We start from the raw sequence: 13928 nt of genomic DNA on the forward strand, positions 1-13928 counted from the left end.
ACAAGGTTATATGAAGTCATATAATGGGGGTTCATTGTCAAGAACAACAACAACAGAAAACGATAGAACGAAATGAAAAAGACTAACGGCACAGAATGCATTACAGTATCTGTGCTGTTTACATGCCGATATTTTACACATAAGGATTTTTTTTATTTCTCTACACTGGCAGCTGTCAGTTACTTCAGCAAATTAACTGCCAAAAATGTAGCAGAACTTGTCACTCAAGAGGTTAGTGTAACCATGGTTACCTTTCATATCCCAAAAAGATAAAGCTGCAGTGTGGAATCATGGCAGAGTAATTAGACAGAACAAAAAAATAGGACCAATCGAAAAGGCATTCAACAATATGAAACAACCAAGAGTGCTTATAAATAACAGTTTACATGTGAAATATCTTCATAAAGTAACATCTTCTTTGTACAACCTTTAATATCTTTTTAGTGTTCATACAGCGGCACATGTAGAGTAGTGTCTGGTAAAAAGAGTCTTTAACCCTTTGAGCACGAGTTGGGAATAAAAAGATTCACCTGTTGTCATCCTTTTGCTACCTATCTTTTCCATATCCCTTGATTAAATAACACATTTATAAAACTATTGTGCAAAACAATTATTCATGTCTTCATATACTGTGCACCAGCAGATAGTCATAATCCTTTTAAATTAAAAATATAGAAATGATGCATAATTTAGACAGGAATTACTTAATATGTTTGTATATACATATTTTACACAGACCTGAATTAATATAGGCCCCTGATCAACCAAAGTAAAAGACTTCAGATTTGTTTTTTGTTTTTTTCTTACCACATAGCTACAATGCTTGTGTCAAGTCCTGCGAGCATCTCTCAGACAAATATTAAGCTCACATTAAGATGTGAGCCTTGGAGTGAATAGAGAATCTCCTTTTAAAAAAACGCCTTCATGTCTAGGATTAGACTCAACATACTGTATGTCCGGGGAACAGGCGATGCACACACAATGCACACACTGCCCATCTAATTTTCACAATAGCTCCGATAATTTCCAATCTCAAATCTTGAGTCAATTGTGTTTGGATCTTAGGTGTAGAAGTGCTTTGACGTACTCAGAGGGTTAAATTTTAAATGCTGGCACCAGCACAAAAAAAAAAAAAAAAGAGACAGCGCGAGCCGGACAATAAAAATAGAAAAAAAATCATGGAAAGTGCACCAGATTTAGTTATAAAATGTTTAACTAAACTGTTTCATTTATGCATGCAGCTTATCACACCCCAGTGATGCCAAAATATAAAAGACCTTAATTCCATTTACACAAGTTTCAAAATATGCACCACTTCATTTTAGAATCTCTTTTTTAAACCTTCATATAGTATATCTTCTCTGTCTTCCATCTATATCTTCCCCCGATCTGCACGTTTTGAAAAAAAAGTCACTATTCCTGTCCTGTCTTGGGCCAGAGTGAGTCTACCTCACATAGAAACAAAAGAAAAAGAAAACAAAAAAAACAACTGCTACAACACAAAATTTAAAACCATGTGCCAAAACTCAAAGCAGTAGTTGTATGTCATCTTTGTGCAGTTCATCACGTCAATTATCCTTTCTCTTCTTTGAAAGAAATGTCAGTGAAATGCTTAAGAGAGACAGGGCAAGAGAGAGTGAGCCATTACAAAAGAATGCAGCGTTGTCCACAGTCAGTGCTACTGTTTCTCCAGCTCACACACATACATGAGATGGTCCTCGGGGGACTTCCCATGAGTCTTGCTCAGGTGAAGCTTGACTGCGTGCTTGCTCGCAAAAGTCCGGTTGCAAAGCTTGCACTGGTGCATGGCCCCACTGTCGTCGTCGTTGTCGGGGGAGGGTGATGGGGATTCAGTTGAGGGCAGAGAGGTGGTTAAGGACGAGGGCAGGGAGATGGGTAAGGGAGACGGTAGGGATGTGGGTAGAGAGGAAGGTAAAGGGTGGCTGGATGGATGAAGATTAGAAAGCAGTTTTTCAGATAGTCCTTTGGTGTGGCGTTGTTGATGATGTTGCTGCGATATCTGGCTGAGAAGCTGCTCCCCAGAAAGCTTGGCCAGATCTCGCAGGCGAAAGCCCAAGTGAGATTCCAAGTGGCTGACGTAGGTGGATGGTGAGCGTATCTGAGAGGCGCAGTCGCTGCAGAAGAACACTGGGTGGCCTGAATCCAAATTTTTCAAGAACTTGGTGCCACCGGTTCTCCTAAGCTGGTACTTGACATTAGCCAACCAGTGGGATATCGTAGTCATTGAGAGGCCAGTGAAACGGGAGATGTGCATTCTCTCCTGTGGGCTTAAGTCTGACATCATGTACTTCCCATCAGTTGTTTGTCTCAGACTGGAAGCAAACTGGGCTTGTAGGATGAGGAGGTGTTGAGGGTTCCAGTTGGACTGGCGGCCTTTACGTTTCTGGGCTGGTGAAACGTCTTCTGTCTCCTCCTGTGTGACACCTTCAACGTCGGAGCGCTCAGACAGGCTGGTAGGTGTGGAGGACTTGGAGACAGCCTGACTCTCTGTCAGGTTCCTCAACATGTCAGAGATGTCTGACAGTGCATTTTCTCTCAAAGGGGAGCTGGCCATAAAGGAAGCTACAGCAGCTGAGGCTTTGGTCATAGTGACAGTGGAGGAGGGAGAAATTGAAGACGGGGTGGAGGTGGTAGAAGAGAGAGCTGTTGAACCCAAAGAACCACTACTGCTGTTTTTGTCAGCGTTTTTGCCTTTGGTGAGATCAATGGGTTGGTCATTGTTTACATGTTGCTGGTAGAAGTAGCGGTCTAGGTGGTCATGACTGGGCTTTTTGGTCTGTGTTGGTGGGGTGGACGCAGCCACCGCTGCTTTCTCTGCCAGGCTGTTGCTCATCTTGAACAGCATGCTCATGGGGTCAAGAGAGGGCAGGGCAGGCTTAGCGGCCTTCCCCAGGTGGACGTTCATTACTGACTGCAGTGCACTGAGAGGGTTGACAAATGGTTGTTCTGGAGGTGGATGGTCTGTGATGATGGCTGTACTGCCACACAGGGAGGCAGGCAGGGGGGAAGTAACCGCAGTGGACTCCACTCCATTCTCCACAGATTCCTTTATGGAAATATCCCCATTTGAATCTTTGTGATTGGCTCCACCTCCATCACCTACTACTTTTTCCACTCCGCTCGTATTCTCAGGGGTTTTATTACAGCCTCCTGCTCTGTTTTCTTTGGGGGACTCTCCTCGTGCTGAGTCCCCTGCCTCACTGTTGCAAGGTGACGGTGTGGTACGTCTCAGAGGAGATCCCCTCACAACACCACTGGGCTCTCTCATTTTCTCCTCTACCTTGGCCACTTTCTCCGTCACTTTCTTGACCAGTTCCTCCATAGCATGGAAGTTATTTTTTGGCAGCGGAGAGGTCTGGCAGCTGGAAGGGGAGATCAGAGGCTGGCTCTTACCAGTGGGAGAGAGGATCTCCCCTCCAGGGAACATGTACTTAAGGGGAGAGCTCTTCCCAGAGTTGCCTAGAGACAGCTTCATTATGTTTGGTAGCTGGTAGGCAGCATGGATACTGGGATATCCACCCCAGCTCGGCGCCCCATTCTGGGCTTTGTTGATGGCTGAGGTCACTGTATTCTCTAATGACTTCAGGATGTCAAGACCCCCTTTTGGACTTTCATCTAGATCCTCCTCAGTCAGATAAGTGTATTTTGAAGAAATATCAAACTTCTCCTCGGCCTCCTCCTCACCTCCTGCCTTCTTCTCCTTGTTGATATTGTTGCCATTATTGATGATGGGCTCTTTAGTGCATTCTTCCTCCTTCTCTTCCTTTTTTATGTCCACAACCATGGCAGTCGGGGAGATGCTGGTTGGAGGAGGCACAGGGGCAGGTGGAGGGGAAAAGGTTGTGGCAGCCAAGGGCACGGACTGGACCTTTTCTTCAGCTGTTGAATTGGATGTGGGGGCTGGGGTGGATGACTCTATAATTGGTTTGCCTTTCTTAATAGCAGAGTTTGTGACTTTAATGAAATGTCCTGTCACCATCATGTGAGCGGTTAGCTCTTGCAGTGTGTCATGAGAACTGCCACACTCCATGCATTTGAGGATTTGTGACTTCCTGGATTCAAATTGCCAGGCATAGCTGGCACCGTTCTGGTGTCCATACCGGTTGTTAGGTGTGATGTAGGGGTTGGTCACCTTCTGGAGTATGTCATTAGAGTCGTTGAGGGAGGCGGGCTTAGGTGTGGTGCCTCCATTAGAGTCAGGTGAGCTAGGGATTTCGAGGTCTATAGGGGCTCTCTTTCGAGCCGAGGAGATAATCTTAGCTGCCACTGGTGTAACAGGCTCTTTCAGAGGCACTTTCTGGTAGTGTTTTGTCTTGATCATATGGACACTTAGATCCTGAAGGGATTCAAAGGAGTGCCCACAGTACATGCACTTCAGAACTTTCTGTGCATCTTCCTTCCCCTCCATCTCTAGCAAGGAACGCTTTCTGGGTTTTGACCACCGCCTGGCACCTTCACCATCTGTCTCATGGTTATCATCGCGGTAGTGGCCTGTCTCATTCATGTGCACTGTGAGCTCTACCAGTGTGTCGTAGGCCGCACTGCAGTCCTTACAGCGGAACTTGCTGGCACCAGTGAATATAGAGCCATACAGCTTGGAGCTCTGCCGGTACAGCTGGACGGTACTAAAGAGGTTGGGTTCTGTAGATGCTGTGGATACAGCCACTGTGGGATGTTGAACCAGGCCCAGTCTGTGTTGGTGGTTCTGTGAAGCCTGCTGGAGGGTTTTAGCCATGGCTGTCTGATGCCAGTCATAGCTTCCACTTCCACAGCTACTGCTACTGCTGCTACTACTGCTGCTGCTGTGACTGCGAGGGGGTTTTTCTGCAGGGGCCTGGCTCAGGTTCAGATTCAGTGTGGACCAATAAGAGTTGGTCAGGAAAGAGGTGTAAATGGCCTTCATCTTCTCCAAGCTGTCAGCCACAGACCCTGTTGTGGCTAACATGGCCTCTTCTCCACTTACTTGGGCAACAGCATTGGCAGCAGCCATCATGGCAGAGGAGGAAGACAGGGCGTTTGAGGGGTCTTTAGAGAGTAGGACATCGTCCTCATTTTTAAGTGAGGAGCTCTCAAAATCAGACATTCTGTCACTGGATTCGCTCAGGTGAGACTCACTGTCCAGTTCCTGACCAGAGAAGTCAGCAGCGTTAGGGGAGTCATGGAAGCCAGTGGATCCTGGCCTGTCCTTGAGAAGGAAGTCCTTGTCCTGACATAGGAACTTGGCAGCAGGCTCCTCCCCTTCCTGAGCTGAGTCATCTCCATCCAGATCTTCATCCAAAAGGGCTGCTTCCTTCTCGTCTTCAGGAACGTATGCTGCACAGGCAGAGACACAGAAAGACAAAGACAGACTTGTTAGAACCACGCTGACAGTGTATCTAATGATAGAGATTCTCAACTCCGTCTTCCTGTTTCTTCACCGAGCAGAGAGTTGATAGAAATACAAGATACCGGCACTCACACATTCTCCACAGGAAACAGAGCAATCATCCAATGACATTCACAGTATTTCCTATCATAAACTGTTGTGGTAATTCTGTTCTAACTTTCCCCTTTTACATTGACATTGTTTTCAAATTGGAATCAAGTTGCCACCCCCTCCTATTCTCTCTCCACCCCCAGGTCTTTGTTCTGTACTGCAGAAAATCTGAGACAGCCAGAGAGAGAGATGGAGGATGGAAAGAGAAAGATGGAGGGAGGGAGAGGGGAAAAATGTCTCTTCAAACAGAAGTTGCCACCTTATTCTTCTCAAGGGGCAACAGCTTGAAATTAAAACTAAATTTGAAATTAATGAAGCACATTCTGGCGGTGGCATTCGTTTCTGAAGTAATAAATTACTTGTATCAACCTCGGAGACAGCGGTTCCTGTCTGTCAATTAATATGTCTTACGCTTCTTCTGCAGACTCTAATGCATTCCCTAACAGACACACTCGCCATTTAAATTAAGCATGCATTTTCACTCATTACACTGCTCAGCCCTCGCCTCCTCGTAAATAAAAATGAATGTATGTACGTTTGCCTGCAACAAATCTCTCCCCGCAAAACCCATTTGCTTCAATTACCAAAGATTAGAAAAAGTTTAGAGTTATTATTTACAGTTTAGCTTCAGGGAGTGGGCTTGAGGCTTTCAATTTATATTCAAATCCCTCTAGTTTAAGTATAATACAATGGAAATCATACAGAGAAAATATGTATCAAGACAAATCACAGTCTCGCCTCTTTGTACATCTATGAATGTTTTCTTTTGTTAATAAGTCGATCAAAAGGATAAAACAACATGAGATGAGAAATGCCGCATGCTCGCACTTTGTGATTAAGGCTGGATTTCAGAATAACAATACACACACACACAGGCGCATGCATACACAAACCTCTTGTTTTAGCAACTACACTGGCAAAGAGGATGAGCCTGTGTGTGTGTGTGTGTGAACGTCAGTGGCCTTGTGCCTCGCATTCCTTTCTGAAACAGCCCATCACTCATCTAAGCTGGTATGTAAACACAGAGTAAGCCGGTCAGTGGGATGGGTGTGGCATGGAAGCACATATTCAATCGCAATCTACCACTTCCAAAGACACACAGAGGTTAGATACATTTAAAAAAGGCAAAATTTATGTTTTAGCTACGCTGGAAATGTACAGTAAAATACTTTATTAACAGCTGAAAGGAAAAAATATACACAAGGTAAAAAGGTTGAAAGCAAAACTCCAAATCATTCCTACGATTTAGAGAAAATAAGGGCTTTAAAACACAGGAAAATATGGGCTTCCAAAAGTAATACCTACATAACCTGCCACCCATATCAACAACACACTTCAGCTGTTGCCGACTCCTATCTAAGCACTGCATCAGTAGCAACACAGAGAGTCTCTGTCATTGTCAGGCCATTGGTTGCCATCGGCGATGATACAAAATCGCCGTGGGACAAACATATGCACAGAGACACAGATATCCCAGAGCCCCAGCACACATCCCACACACAAACTGGCACACACACACACCCCCCCCCCCCCCCCACACACACACACCAGTTGTACTGTAACTGCTGTAGTCTAACAACTCTTTGCCTTCAGGCGATTTCAGGATTTTCCCTGTTGAACATGCAGTCTGCTCCAGCATTCAGTCTAACAAAAAGGATCCATATGAAACACATTGTATATTAGATGCTGTTGTGTGCAATTCAAAAACTGCAAGGTCACATGACCCCTTTCCACAATGCATGAGTTACTGTTGTTTGTCTTTTATTTCATTCAAGTGCAACTATTTTAAAGCCTTGATGTTCCATTTTCGCTGCATGTTTTAACATTTATGGATATCAAACTAGCACACACTCGCCCTTTCTCAAAGCTTCCCATCTCTCCCTATCCCTCTCCGTCTCTCTCTCTCTCCCCCACTCTGTCTCGGAGACACATCCACCCGCCCGCACATACGTGCAGCCGAGCAAACCCACATGTACATGCCATCTGTTCTGAATCAGCCAAAACGACAGCTGTTTAAGAGAACAATGCTCTGGCTGAGGAAGCAGCCGAACACAGCAGCCCGGCGCTCTCATCAAGGCCAAACATCAATGTGAAATCTCCTTTAAAACACAACGTACACACTCCACTTCAAATTAGCTGCCTTTGTGTGATAAGAGCATGGTGTGTGTTTGTGTGTGTGGGTGCCCATCTGTGTACCTGCAAGTATGTGATATGTATAGAGACACATGCAGGGGATCAGAGAGAAAATAGTGCTTGCCAGCAAGACCGGTGTGCGCTGAATGAAACCTCGGTGTGTAGGCTACATCCACCTACATGGAGCATGAAGCGCACGACTGATTTCTGGACTTGTTTAAAGCAGAGGATGTTGAAATACGGAAACATTTTGACATTTAACAGGTACGGTGTTACAATAAATTGATACAATGGCTTGCACTGAATATGCTGCAATGACAGATTAGGTTCAACTGCAGCTCCCTCTGCATTGCTTTGTGACATCATAAAATAAATACCCTGTTGATTGCAGTTCCAGCAGTCTCAATTTTTATATAAATATCCAATATCCTCGCCACAATGTCTTTTTTAGTTAATACGACTGTTCATTGTGGCTTCCTTCAGCATGTCACCGTCCACCAAAAGCTTGCTGGCAATTGCAAAGGGCAGCTTTTGTGTTTTGTAATGTACACTAGTGGTTCCCAACCTTTTTTGTCTAACAGCCCTGATAGATGAGCTCAACCACCTCAGTGTCATTCCCACTCACTGTGTCCCAAAATGAATTAATATTACCACTAATAATTATTTAAAATAGATATTATTCTATTATGTAGTCATTCATGAGCCAGTAATATTGGAATTGTTGATGGTTAGGCCAAGACCCATTTTTTAGTAGGTTCAGTCAACTTTACTTACTTACTTTTATACTACTTCAACCCTTGACCTCTCTGCCAGCCAAGTAGCTTTCACAAAATCTCAATCAGGATGGATGCAAAGCCTGTTCTGTGTAGTCAGATTGCTGTAGCTTTATTTGTTATTGTGATAAATGCATTGAATAAATACACTAACTTTACACCAAACACACACACACACATGCGCGCACACATTGTGATTATGTGTGAAGAATGCAGGCTAGAAAAAAGGTCACATTAAACCTTATCCATTACTGCTTTTATGTTTTAGCTAAGGCAGTCAAATCAGGCTGCGGCAGAATTTACAGTGCAAACCAACGAGAAGAAGGACGGAGGAGACGTGAATAAACGTGGTGGAAGAAGAACAGACTGAGGGGAGAAGAGGACGAGGAGGGAGGCGGGGTTCGGAGGGAAGTCAAGACCGGGGCCACACACACACTCACTCACAAACATGAACATGCAGAGATGATCCCTAAGGCCACTGGCTTCGGTCCAGGCTGTGAGGTTCAAAACACTATAACCCCAGATACTGAGATAAATATGGAGAAACCCATGACACACATGAACACACAGATAAAAAAGCTGGAGTAGAAGAGGCCTGGGACAGACGCACCAGGTATACAGGTGCTCTTTTAATTAGTAGAGAGAGAGAGAGAGAGAGAGAGCTCCAGATGAATTGTCAGCAGGGTGGAAGAGGTGGTTTGATCTAATCATCAGGCAAGGAGAGACTGACGATTTTGAAACTGAGGCAAACGCCACAGTTGTTTCTGGGAGAGCGAGGCTTGGAAATGATTCTTGACATCTGAACAAAACTACTAATCCCTGCTATTATAGTGAATAATTCTAATAATAAACAGTCAAATGAAAGTAAATGAAAATTTTTGATTCACTGTCATGTCAAAATACTTGGAAAGATTTTGAAGCCGTGATTCTGAGCTATGTCTCCGTATTCCTGTGTGTGGAAAGTGAGGAAATACTTATGCACTCTGCAGATGTTGTGATGTTAGGAAACAGTTTATCATGCTTATATAACCACTTAACAGCCCTATCAGACACACAGGCACGTCAGAGTTGTCTGTTTACACTTCTGCTTGGACCATGCAGTTTCAATGTGTGTGTGTGTGTGTGTGCGTGTGTGCATGTGTGTGTGGCGGGGTGGGGGGGCAGAGAGGGACAGACTGTCCACATCAGTCTCATAGAGGCCAATATTTTTTGTTGAGACAAAGCTGCAGACACTTGTAGGCCTGCGATGAAAGCCACCTGTTTTTTCCCATGTATCCTATGTGTGAGTGTCTTTATACATATTTGTGTGTAATGTGCATCCACCCCCTGCCATTCCCCACCAGATGAGATCCTATAATCTCCACCCTCAACTCCCTCCCTCTTTCCATCCCTCCCCAATCACCAGTGCAACCCACGTTAATGAAGTTAATTGAATCTGAGATCGATAATGCTTAATTATTGTGATTTGACATACACAGACAAATTGGTGGGATGGCTTCTCTCTCTCTGTGTGTGTGTGTGTATGTGTGTGTGTGTGTGTGTGTGTGTGTGTGTGTGTGCAGCGAGGGTGGTTAAAGGGGCATGGCTGTCTGCAGTGAGTGCCTTGGGATTGGTGAGGCGTGCTATCGATCCCTAGAGGTGTTCGATCGACCCAGACGCCTGATGAATGTAGCTCTTCCTTCAACCAGCTCCATGACCCACCAGACGTGTAACATATTTACAGTATCATTGGAAAATGACGCACTAATTACTTCTTCACTGGCACGCCGCGTTGCTAGAAACATCACAGCACATAATGAGTCACAGCACAAATATCAATGAAAACTAGAATGTGCCTGTGATAATCAAATGTAACATTGCAGTACTTTTACAGCTTTTATGCTTTTTTACCTGCTAAATATTTGAATATTCTTGTAATACTTCTCGAAGCATTTTAAATGTAATTCACAGTGCTTTTAGAATCAGACAGAGATTTCTGATGTGTCCTTGGTGGTCACTTCATTAACTAGTGACAGCACTATAATAAATCGGAAAAGATTTAGGCCAAAAATCTGCCATTACTCTGTTGTTCTCATATGACTATGAATAGGAATAAAATGAATAAGCATAAATTACATCTTATACTCATAAATTGCTTGAGACATTTTGAAGCAACTTGCAACTTTGAAACAAACCAGTATGTTGTAAAGTATGAACTGTAGTTTTGCAGTGTCAAATGATTGACAGGAAGTTAAAGTGATCTGGATAAAAGTCAAACTTTGGCAAAAAAAAAAACATTAATAAAATAATATGCAGCTATAATAATAAAATTTATTATGACTTGTGTTTATTTTTCAGTTTTTTTTTTTTTGCTGTGCCTTCACAGCAGATTTTGTTGCAGTTTTAAGGCCTTTACACATTGGGGGCATTTTTTTTCTTCCAGCAATTAAAACATCAGTTATTGTTCTTTTTGTGACAAATACTTTCACACCTAACATAAATATTCTGCTGAATGAGGAGCTGTCTGAGCTTTCGCGTCATGAATAAAGGCATCGTCCAATCACGTTGTGCGGAACGGACGTCACGTCACAACTCCCAATGGCAGACTTGTTTATTGTGTTTCTCATCTGCCTGTATTATATGACAAAGGACACAAGTCATTACCAGTTATTCCTTGTGTTTCTTGTGTTTCCCATTTCCCTCGTGTCTCCTGTGCTCCCTGTCTGTCTGCGCGCGCGTGTGTGTGTGTGTGTGTGTGTGTGTGTAATGTGGGCGAGGCGCTCCTCTCACTCTCCCGGCACAAATGGGATGTACCCAAAATCTCCTCTTCTTTTGTCGAGCGAGGAGGAGCAGAGCCATTGAGAGTCTCTCTCAAAGGCTCTGAGGAGGAGGACAAAATCATCATTTACTCTGAAGAACGAGCTGACGCAAACCGATTTGAACCTCTCATTGTTGCACTATCACTATTAGTGTTGCGACTGTCGCAAATTCACATCGCTGCCAGTATGAACGGCTTTGATGTTAAATATTCACAAGCAAGTATTTGGTATTTTGTGCCATTTATTCATCACATTTGCGATGTGTAAAGGCTTTTAGTTGCAGATGTTGTAGATTTTTTTTGTGAGCAGTACTGTACCTTTAAATAACGCGGAAATAGCAAGTGAAAATAAAAATCACAACTATCAAACAGATCCTCTTAAAATTTGACTCAGTTTGATTTTCACTACATATATTTTGTGTCATATTTCACTGATGGCTGTTAGATACTACTTTCTTTTTTGTTAGCTGTATCCCTCTAAAATGTATTTTAAATTTTTCTCAGGCCTGTATCTGTATGCACTCTATGAGTTATTTTTATGTGGAACTAGCTCCATGCTGATAAGTGGTAATGAACAGCACGATAGTCCGAAATATGCAAAATGCCTTTCAAAAAGCTGAGATAATATTAGCATATACAGCACATACTGGCAGTGGTGTTAGCAAGCAGGAGAGGGAGGATGAGAGAGGGGAGATTAGATTTGGAGTGGCAACAGTTAGTGTGTCTGTCTGTGGCTGCAGCACCGCGCAACAGACTGAAATACTGCGATTATTCACAAACACAGACGCTGTTGTAGCGCGACTGTGTATGTCTGTAAGTGTTTGTGTGCGTGTGTGTGTGTATGTGTGTGTGAATGGTGTTAGCCTGGCTAATCATCTCCCCATGCCACTCAGCTGGGGAGCTGCTGACAATGTATTTACATGGTGCTGTTACAGAGCCAATACAAGAGAGCTGCTGACACACTCACTGACGTGTGTGCGTGTGTGTGAGCGAGTGCGTGTGGCTGTGCATTGCTCACACTGTGGGGACATAAATCTGTTTATATAGTCACGTTATGGGGACTCGTCATCCTTATGGGGACAAAACACCAGTCCCCATAACGTAAATCATCCAGTTTTAGGGTAGACTTTGGTTAAGGTTAGGGGAAGTCTCCAGGAAATGAATGCAAGTCTAGATAATGTCCCCAAAAGTGATGGAAACGTGACAGTGTCTATGTGTGTATGTGTGTGATGTATTTATGTGTGCTATAGTTATTTAATAAAGCAGATATAGCTGTGTGGTGAGCGTGTAGTCAAAAAGCAATCATTTGGTTATTTACAAAAAAGAAAACTCTGCCAGCTAATTATCAAGTCAGTAACTTCAGCTATGTCTGACTCTTTGCACCGTAAACACACATGAGAGAGGTGAATATTTTACACCTCACACACACACACACACACACACACACACACACACATACTTGTCATCAGTAGCATTGAGCCTCTATGTGACCTCGCTCGGGCTGTAAAGCCACTCGCTAATTATGGAGGAGCTGTAACAGTGAAATGGTATAAAAACAAAGATTACTGTCTAATTCAAAAGGAAGGTGGATGAAATCAATCAAAAGGTGGACATGTAAATGACTTTTGTGACAAATGGAAAAAACCAAAAAGAATGCATGCTTTTAAAGGTGACGAGTGCTACAGAGCCATTCATCCAGACGACCCTCCTCTGCTGCATCACACATTTCACCAAAGGTGAAATGATGACTGGACCAACACTCAACATGCATTAGCTGCTGGAAACCTCTTCCGCATCTTCAGAGTGTGTTGTGAGCCCAATAAAAAAAATATTCTTAATTATCTTTTAACTGAATGCAATGAACAGTATGAGATATCATAGACTAAAACACATTTCAAATAGCACTCTGATGCTCCAGTGACCACCAGACCACACAGGGAATCAATGCTAAATGTGATGTTAAAGGAAGTCCACATGTTAGTATGGGCCCACAGTGTGTAAGATTTCAGGGAAACTTTTTACAAAATATGACGGAATATAACTTCATTACTGTATAATCACCTGGAAATATGAACTGTTGTGTTTTTGTGACCTGAGGATGAGCTCTTTATATCTACAGAGGGAGCAGGTCCTCGTCAAGGGAGTCCGCCATGTTGCCATGTTTCTACGGTAGGCCAGAAGGGACAAACAAACACTGGCTCTAGAGAGCGCCTTTCGCATTTCATTTCTCCTGCACGCTTGGTAAAGGACAGGTATTCAGTTCTTCAGTTCCAGCTAATCGTGCAAACTAGTTCTTTAAGTGAAAAGAGCACCACCTTCATCGATACCAGTACACTGATGTGAACTGTAGCAGACAACTAGCATTAACTAGCCTTTTCTGTGTCATATTTTGTGCATTCTTTGACACTTACAAAAAAAAGAAAAGCAAAAACTCAATTTCCTAATTTAAGATTGCTCATCATTTACCGTTAACGCTGTTAAATATTCTCAGTTTTAAAGTTGTGAAACATAGTGTGCTAGCCAAAAATTCAGTGCTTGAATTGAAATAAGAAAAGGTGGCCACAGTCCAAACCTGCACAGCACGCACATGCAGCATATCACACAATTAATGCATTGTTAATTTAATGACAAAATGTACACAAATGATCAGAAAAAGTACCCCTGATATCTCTGGAGGTGGCGCTGTAGAGGCCATTTATTCAAAGACAGTTTTTTAAGGAAAGATCAA

At 43.3% G+C, this 13928-nt stretch overlaps 1 protein-coding gene across 1 annotated transcript in view; it reads right to left on the reverse strand.

Annotated features, from left to right (window-relative positions):
- Positions 1 to 1144: 1144 nt before the first annotated feature.
- Positions 1145 to 13928, reverse strand: part of tshz3b (teashirt zinc finger homeobox 3b) — a 37431-nt gene continuing 24647 nt past the window's right edge. The window contains exon 2 of the mRNA XM_041936300.1: positions 1145 to 5334. Within this exon, the coding sequence (XP_041792234.1) occupies positions 1679 to 5334 (3656 nt within the window). The 3' untranslated portion in view covers positions 1145 to 1678. The remainder of the gene's footprint in view (positions 5335 to 13928) is intronic.

The sequence above is a fragment of the Chelmon rostratus genome, chromosome 1 (assembly GCF_017976325.1).
Source record: "Chelmon rostratus isolate fCheRos1 chromosome 1, fCheRos1.pri, whole genome shotgun sequence".
Taxonomy (NCBI): Eukaryota; Metazoa; Chordata; class Actinopteri; order Chaetodontiformes; family Chaetodontidae; genus Chelmon; species Chelmon rostratus.